Source organism: Pteropus alecto, unplaced genomic scaffold (genome assembly GCF_000325575.1).
Source record: "Pteropus alecto unplaced genomic scaffold, ASM32557v1 scaffold3, whole genome shotgun sequence".
In the NCBI taxonomy this organism is placed as follows: Eukaryota; Metazoa; Chordata; class Mammalia; order Chiroptera; family Pteropodidae; genus Pteropus; species Pteropus alecto.
The window spans coordinates 37,170,254-37,188,697 of NW_006442484.1; the positions used below are offsets into that span (position 1 = coordinate 37,170,254).

At 34.2% G+C, this 18,444-nt stretch overlaps 1 protein-coding gene across 2 annotated transcripts in view; it reads right to left on the reverse strand.

Annotated features, from left to right (window-relative positions):
- Positions 1-1,647: 1,647 nt before the first annotated feature.
- The window catches only part of GRB14 (growth factor receptor bound protein 14), a 112,993-nt gene continuing 96,196 nt past the window's right edge, over positions 1,648-18,444 (reverse strand). The window contains exons 6-13 of one of the 2 annotated variants that reach the window (XM_006921133.2): positions 17,379-17,489; positions 17,090-17,185; positions 11,139-11,219; positions 6,350-6,466; positions 6,187-6,259; positions 5,962-6,049; positions 3,674-3,767; positions 1,648-2,404 (exon numbers count right to left, since the gene is read on the reverse strand). In XM_006921133.2, coding sequence (XP_006921195.1) covers positions 2,258-2,404; positions 3,674-3,767; positions 5,962-6,049; positions 6,187-6,259; positions 6,350-6,466; positions 11,139-11,219; positions 17,090-17,185; positions 17,379-17,489 — 807 coding nt within the window. In that variant the 3' untranslated portion in view covers positions 1,648-2,257. The remainder of the gene's footprint in view (positions 2,405-3,673; positions 3,768-5,961; positions 6,050-6,186; positions 6,260-6,349; positions 6,467-11,138; positions 11,220-17,089; positions 17,186-17,378; positions 17,490-18,444) is intronic. The other variant, XM_006921132.1, reaches the window with a different exon arrangement.

The following is an 18,444-nucleotide window of genomic DNA, read 5'->3' on the forward strand; positions in this document are numbered from 1 at the left end:
AAAAATAATTCAGAAGTAATTCACATTTTTCTTGGAAATCCATTTTAATACTGTACTGACACTGAATGTATCTGTTTCTGATTTAATTTCGTATTAGATTTACACACATGTACATTCAAAACCCTTTATCAGAAGGAATCAGAAAGGATAGTGTCAACTTTTCTTCAATAATTTTTCTTGATTCATAGTTTAAGATCAAAGTAAGCAATTACATACAAAATCTGGGATCTACATTAATAACCTGAGATAATGAATGAAGTTAGAGACAAAAATAATAAGATCAAGTATAAACTGGTCGATTTATAAGAATCTAGTATTTAAAATACTATATTTTCTGATACTGTCAATTTGAACTGGGTGTAAATGGGAAAATGCATTTCAAGCTAAAACACAAAGTATTTTTATAAATAAAAAATAAATCACAAATAGTCAAGGCTATTCTAAAGGACTGAAAGGGCCATGTGTGTTTACTTCTTGCTTCTCCATTTAGAGATCCTATGTAACTTCCAAGCCTCCTTAGACACCTGATTGATATCTTATAACATCAGATTTATGTTCTAAGTTTCAGTATTTTAAAAAGTCGGTTTGTATCAGCTAAAAATAAATTGAATAATTTTAAAATGCCATGAATAATTCTTTTTCAGTAGTAATTGATTTAATTAGCATTTTATGTTTTTAGATGCTGTTATCAAAAATGTATAGCTTTTATTTAAAACTAAAGTGTGTAATTTTAAAATATTGTTTTAAAAAACCTCCCTAACTTTCCAACAATGTTGTTAAAAGGGTCAATTAAAGAAGATGGGTAATATTTTGTATGGTTTTAATGTTTATTTGATGTTTTGTCTCTTTTGTCATTTTTTTTCAGTTACGATAAATATCTTTCCCATAAAAAGTGGGAAAAACAGAATCATAGATTACCAACGAAAATCTCCCAGATGATCTCAGAGAGGTGAAAAGAGAGGTGAGTGTCTTATGTTTCCAAAATCTTTTACTTCCATATTAATGTTGCCTAGGTAAGGAACTGAAATAAAAACAGGATAGGTAAAAAGAAGAGCACAAATTTACCTGTTAGAATCTTAACAGATTTTGAATCTTTGATTTTACTGATTTTGATAAGGTTAATGATCTAGTAGCATAGTAAGAATCTAAGGAGCCTTCATAAAGTTACAGCATGGGGGTAAATGTGAAATATTAAGCTGATAATGTAACATAGTCACAGGTTATGTGCCACAAGAAAGCATAAGCAAATTATATAATTCCCCTCTATACTTTGATCATTTTCTTAAAGACAGTCATGCACCACATAACAACAACGGTACGCATATATGATGATGGTCCCGTAAATTTATAATTGAGCTGTAAAATTGCATTCACCTACTGGCATCGTAGCTGTCATTAATGTCAAAGCAAATTGCATTACAGGCTTGTAGCCTAGGAGCAATAGGCTATGTCATATAGCCTCGTTGTATAGTAGGCTATACCATCTAGGTTTGTGTAAGTGCTCTCTACGATGTTTGCATGACGAAATCGTCTAATGTCAGATTTCTCAGAATGCATCACCACCATTAAGAGACCTATGACTATAGATAATTCTAGTAAATCATTAAATGAAAAAAAATGCAATGAAAAATGTGTCACTACTAGATGCAATACCAGTATAAATATTATAGTATAATCAATAATTTAATAAGTCATCCTGAAAAAACCAAAATGTTTCAAATTAATTTTAAGCTGCTACTTCAAAACATGCTTTGATTTTTATGTTATAATAAACTCAGAAAATGTATAATTCAAAATAATTTTTAGTTTTACTAACAAGTCGTGGGTAGCTTCTTTTAACTGATTGCTTGAGTTTTTATTACTCTTAGGTTACAAAAAAATAGTATAATTTAAATTCATTCTGAACCCCAATTTCCACCCATATTTTGTAGTTAAGAATTCTAATGCTGCCATATAGTAAGGACAGGAAGATATTTAAAATATGCACATTCAAAGAAAATAATATAGTAATGTAAAATCACACAAGAACACACCAAATTATTTTTTTCTGAGGTTTAATTTTAACTAATGAATTTTAAATGATGAATGTAGTGTCAATCCAATTCTTCGCTTATTTGCAATGCACAAACTATTTTTTCTAACTTTGAGGTGAAACAGATTCTTTTCATCACGGCAATACTTTCACCGTTATGTATGATCTTTTATTTTTCCTTGAGTCTTTTTTCTTCAACACTTTAACAAGTCATTTCTAGTTTGGCTAAAGTGCAATTTTAGCACAATAATGTTTCAATTTGCAAGGAAGAACACCCTTATTAAGTTGATAAAACTCCACCAGCTGGATTAGATCCGTAAACCTTGTGTGGCCATCGTCCAGGGTGTGGAACATTTCACCATCATCTTCCACCTACAAGAGAAAAAAATAACGAACTGGTAGGAAGGGCAAAATATCCAGAACAATCATATTCTATTGCATACTGGGTCTTCATATACCAAAATTGACAAGTTATTAAAACTAAAAGACAGCAAAAAGAATGTCATGGCATGTCTACTTCGTTACTGTCATTCCACTTTGCATTTCAAAGAAACAGCATCTGATCCCAGGCTAAGCAAGTGGCTCTACCTTACCTATAATTCTCGCAATGTTTTGTAATTAGAACAGTACAACTATTTTGAATCAATATACAGTGAGAAATCTGCGCTATTCAGTGTAAAAGTAAACAAAAGGTTTTAATGCTCCCATTTACAGACATTTCCATTTCTAAATGTTATCTCCCTAACAGACTCACTTAGTATATTAAAAATGAATATTCACATAATTTATGTCAGTAAATTGATTCTGAAGCAATCAAACATTATGTTAATGGAATGATAGTTGTCTTTTTTTCTTTTTTGTCCGTGAGATATTCTGGCATTAAGCAATTCATACTTGCCAGAGAAATCATTCGCATAATCAGTGAAGTAGGGAAGATACTTCACACAGACTTTAGGTAATTCCAAAAACAACCTATTCAAAAGAAAACACTAGCAATTTAGCAATCTCATATAATACTTTTCCAAAAGTAGATTGATTCTCTATTTTACATTATCTGGTTCCAATATATAGATCACATGCACGCATGTGTGCACGCACAAACACACACACACACACACACACACACTAGTAGCAGATATAACAAAAATCCCAAAACAAGTTATGTGATCCAAAAGCAGAATTACAAAAAAATTTTTAAATTTGCTTAGAATAGTTTAAATGATATTTAGTTCTGCAGCACCTGTGTATCTATCCACAATGATTAAAAACAAAACTATGAAAACAAAAAATATTCTTGAGACAAGGAAGAAGAAAGAGCTTTAAAATAAAGGGTTTTTAAAGAATCACTAGTAGAATTCAGGAAAAAGAATCTTTAGTGGCCTTTTAACAATAGGTGGCATGAGGTCTATACAAATATTGTTAAATCATGTTTCCTGAGAAAAAGAAAATTTAATTTTTACAATTCCTGTATTTCTTATATTAATTCAGACTCATAAAACCATTTCTGCCAAACTTAACTCTAGTCAAAGCACAAAATCCCAAATTATATTTAATAAAAGAACTAAAGAAAACCAAAGTTTCCAAAAGCTTATGCATTAAGATCATCTCTAATATACGAATGTGAGATCACAAAATACTTACTGGTATAATTTGAAAATGCTTTATTTTTTGTGCATGACTCATTGACAGTACGAAAGTTTTGGGGTTACTCTGACTATCCCGTACCAAGAAAACTCTAAAGAAAGAGAAAGAATTGTAATATGTTTCTACATCTATTCATGGTTTTCCTAGAAATATAGCATATAATAAATCCAAAAAATATAAAAATAAACATAGCCATAGTTTTCCTTTGCTGTGCATTCAATGATGGGATTATCCAACATGGTAAACTCTATGATACAACACTATCTTACACTATAAAACCGTCGTCAGTGCTAATTTAATTTTAATAGGATAAATATACAGCTCATTTGTCAGATTGTTTGCTCACAATAACCAATAAAATGCTATGCTGGCATCAATAATTAGTGCTGTGTCCTTTTTCCACTGGGAAATTGGGTATTCACATGTAACTGTTTTGTACAGAGAATGGGTCATTAGCATATTGTTATTTTAACTTCTGGGTCATGTGAGGCCCTGAAAGAGAATATTATTTCGAATGAAATCATTTTTTAACCACCTCTTCTCCACCGAATATCCTTTTTTCTTTTGTTTCTGGTTCCTACTATTACACGCACAACAGCAAGTGAGAAATGAATATATTTTTAAAAAATCAAAGCTGCAATCATTTATTAAATGTTTGAGCAAAATGTTTTAAGTAAAAGAAATACCCAAACAACCTATCTTTAACCTTGAAGAATGCAGCAGAAAGTCTCTATAATGTCAGGCTAGAAAAGCAAGACATGGCTTAATGGTGTAAGAGAAAAATGCTGCCAGACGTATACTCTTATTTATTGACAATGTAGTGCAAAACCAGCTTTGTATTAATTGCTGGCAAACAGACTATGCAAACAGTTTCTACTGGCGACTCCAATACTAATCTCACTGTGCCTGGGCAAAGAGGCAGCCAAATTTGAGCCATCACAGATGTCTGATGAGATTATCCATTTCATTTATGCTGTGTGAGATTCCGACATGACATCGCTGGGAGATGGGACAAAAGGGAGTTTCACTGGTAAATCAAGCTGTAATTCTCTCCCCATTCCCAAGTAAATCACCACTACCACCTAGTGGACTACTTGGCATCATCACATCTTTCCAAAGGCAAAGCAAAAAGAAAAAAATTTTAAAGAAAAAAATTTTTTAAAATTACTATTCTTTATGTAATGATTTCATTCAATTTACAAAAACTAGACACAGCAGTAAGGGAAATTATAAACCCCCAAAACATTTTAACAGTTCTTTGTAGTTTCTTTTTTTGGTCTCATCAGATTGTAACTCTGCTGATTATTCAAATTTTTATCTATAAAGACTGTGCTCTATACAGAGAAGCATATTAAAATCTTTTCTTATTTACAGTCTAGTGAAATTCTGACTTGTTATTAATAATATTGCATGTGAAGATGCATTTTATCCAAATGTCAATATTAAATCACCTTGAAATCTTGTCATCATCTTAGGCCAACCAATCCCTGAAGATATAAGATTTTGTCACCCCTTAAATTGACACTGGTTTCACTTCTCATCCAAACCTCAATACGACCTTCTTAATTTGTATTACATTTGGGAAGAGAATTAAGCCAATATTATAGGAAGTATCTGAAATACTGAGTACTTTGAGAAAAAAAAAAAATTCTCTAGATTATAAATCATTCATAATACATTTTATATTTCTCCTACATCTTTCATGGCACCTCACTAAAAGATAACATGAGAAACAGTCAAGTATGCTTTTCATAGGTTTATATTGCTTTAAGCTGTTAAAGTTTAAAGAAAATCAGGATATAATCAGAAAGAAAAAATATATGAAACAAATGGTCTAAATATGTAAGAAACAGCTTTTTACTTAACACGCCTTGCATCAAACTTTACAAAAATATAACATATGATGTCATCACACAAACCATACTTTGCAATTATATGAACTATATTTTCAAATCAAAACATTGATACCCAAGACCAAGTTAAGCTTTTTCCCCCATCAAGTATAATCTAAGATGCTAATATTGGCAGAGAGTGAGTAATATTAGTGATGATTGGTTAAGAACAGAGCACCCTATTCAGTTATCTGTTAATTTATGCACAAAAACTAAGCATACATTATGAAACAGGTATTTTACAGATATTGCTAGGATACACTGACAACTTTCCTTATAGAACAAAGTCACTTCTGTTTTAATAAACCAAAGTCAAAACTCTTTGTGTTGTTGAATAAGTAATTACTGACTATAGAAGAAATCAAAATCACTACCATTCAAAATCTAACTTACCCATCCACAAGTCCTTGCTGAATAATCAGTCGCTGAGCTTCATCTCTAGAAATTTTGTGGTGAAACCATGGTTGGGATCGGTGGATAGCTGAAGAAATGAATGGAGGAAACAAAGCTTTACATGAAATTATCACAATTACATGACTTTCCACCATAATCCCTCAGTGACTAGACCTAAATGCACATATATCCATCCATTCAGTCATAGTGAAGATGCAGACATACCCAAGCTGGTGGCAGAGCTCTGTGAAGAGGCAGTGGGGCTACCATGATTGCCCAGGCGTAGGCATCCTTTTTTCTGCATGAGGAAGTGAAAACAAATTTAAACTTTTGGGGTGAAATAAACTCAAATCATAAATATTTTTGAAGAATATGAACCTATTTATACCCTCCAAGCGAGTCCTTCTTCAACTGCAACTGAAAGGGCTTCTGTGGGATTTTCTATAACTCTGCTTTTCTGGCCTGAGAAGTCCATTGCTACCAGTGAATTCTCTGATATACTTCTCTGGAAAAACAAAAAACAAAAAAACAAAAAAATGACTCTTTTTTAACTATGAAAATATATTTAAAGTTATATTTCAGTGCTTTGCTGGCAATATGTTTCTATTCTATGATGTGGTTCCAAAGGTGGCTAACAGGAAATTAAAAAGTTAAAAATATATATTCAAGATAAAATGGTGCTATAAAATATTTTGGTTAAATAAGATATATAGCTATTAGTTAAGCTCACTGAATAAAGGGATTAAAAGCTTTCAAGGTAAGTACGCCTTTCTCCTAAAACAGCCCCCTCTTCTATTCTCCAGTAAAATGGGAAAATGCCAATTCGGAAAAGAATTTTTAGCCCTTCCTGAGGTAAAAAGATACATTACTTCTGAACTCATCTCCCTATTATGTTTTGAGATTTATCAATTATCTTTAAGTGTCAATCTCTCTCCTTATAAAGCAGCTATTTATTAAGATTCAAAATACACTAAAGCTATAACAAAATGACTTCTTTAGAAAGAAATAGAACTCACTTTATAACAGAACTACAATATGTATTTTAAGTTTATCATCTCAACTTTCATCTTACTTAGAAAATAAAATTTAGTGAAATAATTCAGATAACTTCACATTATTAAAATTTCTATGACTTAATATGTAGACATTTTTTCTTCTTGTAAAGATGAACATGGCAAAGTGAGATCTGCAAAAATAAGTCAATGACCAAAGAAGAACTGATCTAAAAGGAAGACATCTTTAAACAAACAATTTAAAACAAATAATTTTTTTTGCCAATTACTTTTTGTATTCATATTATCTAACGTGAAAATAAAATATCTAAAACCTGGACTTTATATTTACTTTTTGTTTGGTTAGGGCTCTACCTCACAACAATCTTTTTAAAAGTATGCCATCCCAAGTCATGCATCTTAAAAAAGAGACAACTGTCAAAACTTCCAGTCAAGAGTGTCACTCAGTTTTTAAGGATCAAAACTCTCCAAAAGAAAAAAAAATATTCGAAACCAGCAAGGACAATGTTTCACAGTTATTCTCCACTCGGTAATAGAGGAACAAAACCAAACCAAAGGTCTAATGGTAAAGGAGGAGCCAGCGTGCATCTGGAGACTTGTGGCTTACAACCACTTTATAACTCCCCACATGGATCCAACCACACCTAACTTCGTCTAACAGAATACAGTTACATGTATGCTTGAAATGTCCACACACAAAAACTGGGGCGCTCATTTATCACTGCATCACACATGGCACTTTATTAGCATTTGTTATTTCCTCTTCAAACCATGCTGCAGTGGTCCACAATTTTATTTAGTTTCATCTTTATTCTGGACATCTGGCGTGTAATCTTTCATATGTTACAGGAGACTTTATAACTGACAGCTGCTCTTTCCAGACAGATGCTGTCTCTGTAATCTCTATTTGCTGTCACACCTTACTTTGCCCTTCTCACCCCATGATCTTCTGTGCTAGACTGTGGACCAGTCGGATATACTTTTGCTTTGCTGACATTAATGTAAAGCCTCTACCTGCCCAAACCATGGAGTAACTAATCTCAATCATAATAATGGTTTTATCTTTATAATATCTCTACTTCACGTGCCAAGATGGGCTCTGTAACTGTAAGGTCCCGATAACATAAAAATACTGTTAGAAAAGAAAAATAAATGTAACCAGTTGTTTTTATCCTTTTTTCTCCTCCTTAATATGACAGACTGAATGCAAAACAAGATCCTATGTTCCATAAGTACTTGACATAAGTAGGGAGTTTACAATACAAATAAGCATTTTTATTTGCTACATTAACTACACTAGAGGAAAACACAGGAATACAGCAAATATTTTCTACTGAATGGCAGGTGGTGGATGAAAAATTAATAGTTTACCTTTGGTGGACAAAGAAATGGAAGTGAAGCAAAATCAGACTTGAACTCAAAAGGTCATTTTCAGCTCAATTTCTTTCACATAGAAAAGCAATGTTGATAACATTCAGAATCAGTGTGTTTTTCAAATACTTGTCCCTTTTCTAGCTTTCTTTTGGTGGGATAAACAGGGCAAGCCCTAAGAAAGGGCCCATGATTTTAAGGGCATCCCTCTTTTTTTAAGAAAGAAGAAGCCTGAGTACACCTTGGATTATCCAGGCCACACTGAAATCAGATCCAGTCACTCTTAATGGAATAAATGTTTTTCAGGAAGTTTAGCTAGGTGGCAACTAGTAGCCATATACTCTCTGTCGCCCCATTTAAAAGATTGAAATAAACCTACAGCACAGTCCTTAGCAAGAGGACACAGAATTTCCTTAGATACTGTTCTCTCATCTGCTTGATATAGGGCCACAGGACATCAAAGATGCAATTGATTCTAGATATTATGCAACCATCCCTGTATTTCACACTGCAGGACACCAGTGACTCGACTAAAGTCACACAGACAGCATATAGTAAAAGCAGTGACAGACTCTAGGGTTCTTTCATATATCACAATATTGGGGGGTACAGGGAAGAAACTGTAGTTTGGAATGTCTAGCACAAGGTCAAAAGTGAGGAAGAATAAGAACTTGCATAGATTTGTTTTTCCCATCTCCTCATTCCAGCTGGGGCCATGTTAACAGATGCTCCTTTCAGTGAATCCACTGTTTGCCCTAAAAAGGACCAACTATATTTGGCTTCCTCAAATATCTGCTCATGATCCTCATTTCAAAGGCTGATAGGGGTGCCTATTATGTGCTATATATATGATGTTCATTATGGCATGAGAATTTTTTCTCATTTCTCTTCTCCAAATGTATCCTGAAAAAGTTAAGATGATAATATTGTTCCTTTAAAAACATAACAAAAATATGCTAAGTTTTCTGTGCTGCTCACTGAAAATAGTACCTGGATGAAAACCAGCAAGGGTAGGTGAGGGGCACTGGTCCATTATAGAACTCACTGATAATCTAGAAAAGTACAATTCTGTATATAGACACCAAAGTAAATGTAAATACTTTCCTAAACTTCTTAGTTTCCTTCATGGAAATTAAAAAGAGTGGAGCTAAAATTATCAAACGCTATTCTCTGATCATGACAACTGCCATACAACCAACAACTGACAGGTCTTCACCACACAGGCACCTAAAGCCCTCCTCCTTCGATCCTGATTTCCAACCAAATTCACTCAAGGACTGTCTTTTTTCCTATGCATGGTGCTGAACAACGAAAGCTACACTAACCAAACTGTCCTATACATACTGACCAACGGTACGATTGCTTTCAACAGGAGGATGTAAGGATAGTACCATACCTGTATGCTAATGACAGTGATGAGAGTAGAAAGTACTTTATGACAATTTTTCCTATGATTAAGTAGACACTGAACAATATTGGCTTCCAAATGCATGGCTGCTATTAACATGCTCAGCCTAATAATTTTAGACTCTAACAGAAATTTAAAATGATTTAGAAAAGGACTAAGATAATAAAATTTATTATATATATATATAATATGGATTGAAAAGATAAGGATAAGCTGACAAATTATACAAATATTCACCTGAAAGTAACTGCTTTCATAAAAATTCATTACACTGCTGTTTCTTATTTTAGGGCTTAAAAGTAATATGATACAAAGATGAAAAGTTACTCTTCCATAACTAATAGTTAAAGCAACATAACTACAGAATTGGAGTTCTTTTTCCATATTAGTCTATCAGGCTTCATAATCAACATTATTTCATGCCTCATTCTTACAACTGAGCATTTTACCTGCTACATTACATGTAGAGAAATGCACCTTACTTGGTCACAGACATGAGGAGCGGATTTCTAACTTAAGTGGAAATGCAGCACGTTAGCTGATTTGTAACACAGGCACATACATCTGAATTCCTAATATACTCAATATTAAAAAGCACAAGCAAAAATAGCAGAACATAAACTTTACATTAAGAAATAAATGTCTTGTGTTAATGCATGGAAAATTAAAATCAAGTACTAAAGAAGGGAAAAGATGTGTGTATCTGTGTGTCTGCAAATAAATACCCAAGTTGCATTCAGTTTAAATGTGAAAAGTGGTGCAAGATTTAATGTAATGCACGACCTATATTTTTGTTGGCAGTTTTTGAGTTTCCTGGAGAGCAGTTTGCTTTTCAAGGACCTGGAACTTTAAAAATTTTATTGTTAGAAAGCCAATGCAAAAGAGCTCACATGTGTATAATGCAGCTTTTAAAATTCAAAACCACTGTCATCTTTATACTCAGCTATGACAATCCCAGAATTAATATTAAATTAAATAAATAAGCCCACAATCAAAATCAATAATTAAGAAAACATCTACAATCCCACAGAAACTATTCTATAAATTATCTTAAGATCTAATCCTCAATGTAATGAGACAGAATGATTCATGTAATTCTTTCAAATATTTAAAAAAAAAATTTAACATATAGACATCTATTTTAATTGAATATTTCATGTATACTCTACTGCTGTGCTTTTTATCACATAGGCTGCAATCATATAAAATCCAAGAATAAGTAATTCAATATAACATTATGGTAGGATGTTGCCAAAGAGAAACTTTACTTGGCCAAAAGGAAAGAATGTAACTACATTATAATGCATATTTAGAATGTAATGTACTTGCAAATTAATATAATATAAATATAAAATAAAATATAGGTTCAAAACTTTGTTCCTTACCATGGGTGATATACTCTGAGAACTGCAGCCACTTCTACCTTGATAAGGATGCATGTAATTCTGGTACAGCTGCATGCCATACTGCAGAATAAAAAAAACAAAAAACAAAAAACAAAAAAAAAACACATTCTCACCACTTTTACTACACAATTTGTGAAAATCGACACTTTTGTTAATTACACATCATCCGCATAAGAAATGAAAATTGTAAACGTTCCTTAAAACAAATAAGCAAAGCACCAAAATTTTGAAAAGTAAACTTTTAGCGCATTAGAATGATACATTTAAAAAGACAATGTTTTTTACTTGGACTCACACTTAAGGTCTAGCTCACCAGTATAAAAATCTGGAACTGACACTTATACTCATTATTTTGAGCACCAATAGCACCAAAACTAAGTAGAGTGATATACCACCTAGTGGTATAAAAGCTCACTTGGGAAGGGTGGCAAGCTTTATGGTACAAAGAATATGAAAACCCTATATACATCCTAAGCAAAACCAGGTAAAATTCATCATAACTCTTAATGACTGATAGATGAATTACATTGTCTTTGTCAGTAAATCCATAAGCTTGGCCCTGTGTTAAAGATTCTTGGCATTGTATTATCCTCTGGTAAAATACTCTTACGGCAGTGTTTACTATTTGGCTTTAAAATCAGTGATCTCATAATGATGGGGAATTAGGCTGATTTCAGACAAAGGGTCACAAAATATAAGGTAAATGACAGTAGATAAGAAATGCAGAGACTTTACTTTCAGAAGGTAGCATCGTAAGACTTGGGCTGCTAGGCTACAATTGGAAAATGGGTGTAGATTATAATACTGGAATATTAGTTTGAGAAACATTAAGAATGCCAACTGCCATGACCAAATTTATCTTGGAGGAGTCCCAATCTGAAACTAGAAGATGACCCCCTTAGACTGAAGTCATTTCGTTTAAAAAAAAAAAAAAAGAAAGAAAGAAAGGAAAGGGAAAGAAAAAAGGAAAGAGAAAGGGAAAGGAAAAGGAAAAGAAGAAACCAACAGGACACACAGGCTTTTCTGTCCATCTCTCCCGTTTTTTTTGACTATAGTCCACAATTCTCTACATTTCATAGAGTCATAACCATAGAATCCAATCATACTCTCAGGGTAAATACCATTTAAATATTCCAACAGAGCTGTTTCCTCTACTAAAGACTATTTCCTTGAAAGCAATTCCAGCAAAGTGGATATATTTGGTAATTAGGCAGAAAATCAGAGGGGGGTAAGGAGAGTCACTATTTTCAAGATTTTGCTTTTAACATAAATACAAACTCACACTCATTTAAAATTCTCTACATTGACTTCTTTATCCAGTTATTTCCCAACTTCTAAAAATTATTTTTAACCTAAGGTTTGACATTAATGAGACCTAATAAAATTTATTTTAAATCAACTCTAAGCCTGCAACAATTTTAGAAAGAAGACAATAGGGCTAAACTCCTAGTCGAGTTCAATTTGGAGACTATACAAGAACCTCCAACCAATACTTTCACAAGGAACATGCTGCTTGTCCACCTTTTATTTATCTGCAATGAAAAGCCTGCTACCAACTAATAAGACTGTTTTCTTCAAAGATGTATTGTCCCTGGTACCTGTGGTGTTAGGTAGTTGCTTCTGTACTGTTAGAGGCATTTAACTCTGGCTGAGGGGTAGGGCATGGGTCACTTTAACATTTCCCTGCCCCTATGGAGGGGCAGATAAGAGACCAAAATATGTTAGAGTGTAGCTAGCAGAGTTTTAATTGAAGGAAAGGGAAGGAGACAATGTAACTAGGGCAGTGTACATGGGTAAAGTCCTGAGTCTCAGATTTTCTATGATTCTATATGTAACTGGAATTTCTCCAACAGATTTTCTATGATTCTATATGTAACTGGTATCTCCATCTGATATTAAATGAAGACTTTTTATGTGTATGTGAAAATGAAAGGGAAATAAACATAAAACAAGAAACCAAATTTTGGGGGAAGGCTATCTCTAATTAGTATATAATGAAAACAAGAGGGAAACTTCTGGTCTAGCCAACACTACATAAAGACTAGTTTCTCCTTGCCCACTAAGTAGAGCAGGTCCTCGAATAACATCATTTTGTTATAACATTGATGAGAAAGAAAAAATTGATTCCTAGCTGGGCCCACTGTCTGCATAGAGTTCACACGTTCTCCCCATGTCTGCGTGGTTTTTCTCGAGGTACTCTTGCCTTCTCCCACATCCCAAAGCTGTGCACATGAAGTGATGGGCGTGTCCACATTGTCCCAGTCTGAGTGACTGTGGGTGTATGAATGCGTCTTGTGATGGAAGGGTGTCCTGTCCAGAGGGGTGCCGACCTTATGCCCTGAGCTTCTGGGATAGGCTCCGGCCACCCTCAAGCCCGAACTAAAATAAGTGGGTTGGGAAAGAATTCTTTTACTCGTTTTTATTAATCTTTCTTAAATGTATGTACAATTTACACTTATTTCGATGTTTAGTATTAGAAGTATTTTGGGTCTTCATTTAGAAGTTTGGTGATTTTTTTGTGAACAGAAATATGCCGTAGGAACTTAACTCTTGTTTTTATCTGTTACCCTAAGGTAAAATGAGTTTTGTTATACCTCGTTTCACTTAAACTTGCAGTTTCCAAGAACCTATCAACAACGTTAAGTGAGGATTTACTGCACAATGATAAACTCTGGAACTAACATCATAGACAACCAAAAAAGACAATCAAGAGATATCTCTAACACCAGGAGAGCCCAGCTGGACCAGCCAGGGGGATCAAACAAGTGTCCCACTGACAACAAGGTGCCAGGGGAAACCAATGCAGTTCCCTATTAGAGTGCCTCAAATGTGTCTATGCTGGCAAGCCCAGGTTTCCTGTATCCGGATATTTTAAATTGTCAAACAGATCATATCACTTTCCTGTTTGAAACTCTTTGGTGGTTTCTCAGGATAAAGATCCTCACTGATGCTTGTCTCCCTCTCCAATTTCATCTGGAAAAGTCCTGTCATAATTGAAACAAACAGGGAATGCCAATATAGTAGCAGAATAATGGCCCCCATAGACATCCACACCTAAATCTCCAGAACCTATGACCATGTTAAACTATGTGGTAAAGGGAAATTAGGTTGCAGACGGAATTAAAGGTGTTAACTGGGTGACCTTGAAATAAGGTGGTTATTATTCTGGATTATCCAGGTAGATCTAGTGTAATCACAGGAGTCCTTATAAGTGGAAGGAGGAGCCTGAAGAGACAGAATCAGAGATATGGCAGTGTGAAAAGGACTCAGCAGACATTGCTGGTTTTGAGGGCAGAGGAAGAGGCCATGAACCAAAGAATCTGGGCAGCCTCTAAAGGCTAGAAAGGGCAAAAAATGAATTCTTCCTCAAAACCCTCCAGAAGAGAATGCAGCCCTGTTGTCACCTTGTTTTTAGTCCAATTAAGATCCATTTCCAACTTCTGAATGGTAGAGGTGTAAGATAATAAATTTGTATTGTTTTAAACCACTATTTTGGTGGCGATGTGTTACAGCAGCTACAAAACTAATACAACAGAACATCTTTAAACAGGGCATTTATGAATTGAAAGTGGCTTTGAGAAGAGTCAGATGAGAGAAAAAAGTGAGGAGATGATCTTTCAGAAACTAAGAGCTTGGTTTATGGAAGGATCAAAGAAAACTTTTAGTTGACTTCATCAATTCTTAGACACACATTTCTTTTCAGATTTCAACATCTATAAATTTGTCTTATAATCTATGGCACCTAATATTCACAGTGGAACAGGTGGCTTGTCATTGCTTAAAACCGGTGAGATCAAGAAATCATTAGCATCAAACCATGCAAAAGGGATGTTAATGGCTAGAAAAACAATCCCACAGACATATCAAGGCACTGTCTGTGAAGTTCAGCCTCTCCCAAGTTTTTGATGGTACAGAGCAAGATGCCCTGTGGAAAATATGGGTATCCTTGGGGTGGTTCCACAGTGTAGTGGTTAGCATGTCTGCATTACATGCAGAAGGTCCTGGGTTCGTGCCCCAGGTGGAGCCACGGACCATATACCCTGGGTGCACCAGGCCCCGGGTATACGCCACAAGTGTGGGAGGAGACGCCCTGCCTTCAGAGATCCAGTTCTTAATGGGAAACTGCAACGTCCATAGGTCAGGGGTGGAGGTGGGGAAGGGGGTAATTAAAGAGGGGAAAAAAGAAAAAGAAAATATGGGTATTCTTGACTCTGAGATGAAATTGATTCAGAAAAGCCAGACTTAGAGTATGAAGAAGTTTTAAAGATATCTCAACTAATTTATTTCGCATCTATATCTTCCTACATATACTTACATATCTCTGTGTATATATACAAAATTGATAAATGATGAAAATCTCGGTCTATAGGTCTAAATAAATCTAAACTATTTAAATAAAAATAAAAATTATAAGTGATATGAAAGCATATCATAATTTTATTGGCATAATTCTTTCTAGTTACACTAAAAAAAAATAATGGAGTATCCTAGTAAAATCAGTGGTGTGTTGGGGTCACTGAAAGACTGATCACAGGAAGTGGGTGCTTCTGTGTTGGCTGTCTGACTTTGAGGTCAAGTTGGAAGAGGGGAATATTTGGTTGGATGCATCTCTTCTACCAGTCTAGCCTAATTTACAGAGTTCCGATAAAAGGGGAGGAAAAAAACAGAGGCCTCAAGGTATTTTTCCTACTGTATTCACAGTAGTCAAAAGGTAGAAACAACCCAAATATCCATCAATAGATGGATAAACAAATTGTTTATTTAACATACATATACATGCAAGAGAATATTATTCACCCGTAAAAAGGAATGAAGTACTACTGACTTATGCTAGAATGTGGATGAACCATAAAACATTATGCCAAGTGAAAGAAGCCAGACATAAAAGGTCACCTATTATATGATTTCATTTCAATGAAATATCCGAATAGGTAAATTCAGAGAGAAAATGAAGATTGGTAGATTCCCGGGGCTGAGAGTAACTGCTTCATGGGTACAATTTCCTTTTGAGGTGAAGAAAATGTTTTGCAGCTAGATACAGTTGGTGATTGAACAACATTTTGAATGTACTAAATGTTACTGAATTGTTCACATTAAAAGTAGCCAGTTTGGTTAATTTTATGTTATGTGAACTTCACCTCAATTTAAAAACTTAAAAATTAGAACACTCTTCCAAACTGTTATGACAACTAATCTGATTCTGATTATTCTGCCCTTTTTCAAAAGGAAATGGTTGATAATTTTTATAATCATAAATTTAAAGTTGTGTTAAATTTACTAACATCCAAGTTTTGAAAATAAATGTTTTCTATATATTCTGGAAGAAATCAGTGTTGTATTTCTCTTCCCTAATTACCTTTAGAACATTCTTACTCTTTGCAAAATGCTTACCAAGAAATTAAGCTTATGAAAGCTATAATATCTACTTAGCACAAAGGTAGATGCTTTAATAATAGTAAACTTTATATAATAATTTGAGTCATACTTAAACTAGAAAGCAATTTATATAACACATCAATAAGACATAAAACAACTGCACTAAATATATCCAGGTGGGCACATTTTAAAATGTACTTCATATCGGATTGATGGCAATGTTTTTAAGATGTAGACTAAGTTGTCTATAGAAGTTTCGGTTGTACCGACTATATATATAATATTCTTACAAAAAAAAATGAAAATCAGAACATTTCTAAAAATGAAATAACTTACTCCACACACAAAAGATAAATATACTAGGTTATTGTACTTGGCTCTGCAAATGTTTATCTTTTAGATAAAATACACACATTGAGTGGTGGTTATTCTTCCTCTTATTCACCCACCCACACAGATTAAGAGTGAGCCCTTGTGTTTTGAAATACAGCTACTTTCAAACCTTGATGGTACTGCCAATATTTAACAGAAATGCACAACTGCAGTGAGATTACCTTAAGCAATCTAATCGCGGTCACCCAGCACGTCCTACTCTGCTCTTCTTCTGCACAGAGCATTTTCAGGTCTCGGGGCCCTCGCGCTTTGTTAGGCTAGAAGGCCACAGCACATTGTTTATCGTTAATGCATATCTTGAAGGTAACACCTGTTGAAATAAAAGCCACTAAAATTCTCCCATATATGTAAGAGAAAGCTATCTCTTTTTAAAAGAAATTAAAAGAAACTCAAGCTTACCTAAAAGGCTGAGGCTTGCTTTATTCATCTATCAAAATATTAAGCCTGTACCTTAAAGCAGAATCCATAGTTAGCTGGTGCTCCATGTTTTTTTTTGCCTGCCAGTGACACATAAATATCACTATTGCCAAAATCGCTGAAAAACTGCAAATGCCGTGGTTCCTTAAAAAGAAAATATATGCAAGTGTTGACATAGGTACATATTTTGCACTATCTCTTTTGTATTTCTATTACATTACATAACTTACACCTTGGCAAAAATTATTCCAAATAATGTCACAGAAACAAAAGGGAAGAAAAACTAAGTCACCATTTCTTTAAATAACCAGGACCTTGATACAATATTGTTTAAATTGAGAAGTGGCAACTTGTTTATAATTTAACTTCTAATATACAAAAATGTACACCTTCCTATTCTAAACTTATTCTTTAACCACCATTTCAAGGATTCTGAGGAAGAAAAGATAGAATGGCTTTTGAAAATGTTTTCTTTGCCTGGGTTTCAAATAATGGTGGTTCAATAAAGGGAAGAAGGTGGGTTTAAGCTTCCGCAGCAGTTAGAGAAGAAAAAGGAGAAACAGGATGATTCCTGCTTCATTCAGAAACGACCATCCCTCACATCTGTGTACTGCCTAACACACCACGACAAGCAGTGAGATAGGCAGCATGACTATCTTCCTTTACAAAAAGAAGGAAGCCTGTACCAACGAGTTCAGGGAAATTACCTGGCAGTGGGGTGTGTCTGATTTTCAAGGCAAAGTAGAATCATGAACAGCTATTTCTTCTCTAGGAAATCCATGAGATTTAGAACTGGTCATGGGAAATCACTGGGTCATATTATTCTGCGGTAGGTTAATAACTTGGAGAAATGCTTAATTCCAGGGTTGAATGTATAATGAAAACTGACCAAAATACATTTGTTCTTTAAAACCTTGCTACTAGTAGTGTGGTCCTTGTCCAGCATCACCTGGAAGCTTATTCGAAATGCAAAATCTCAAGGCCCACCCCAAGACCTAGTGAATCAAAATCTGCATTTTACCAAGCTCCCAGGTGTTTACATGCACTGAAATTTGAGAAGCAGTGCTAAGGAAGGAAGGAAGGAAGGAAGGAAGGAAGG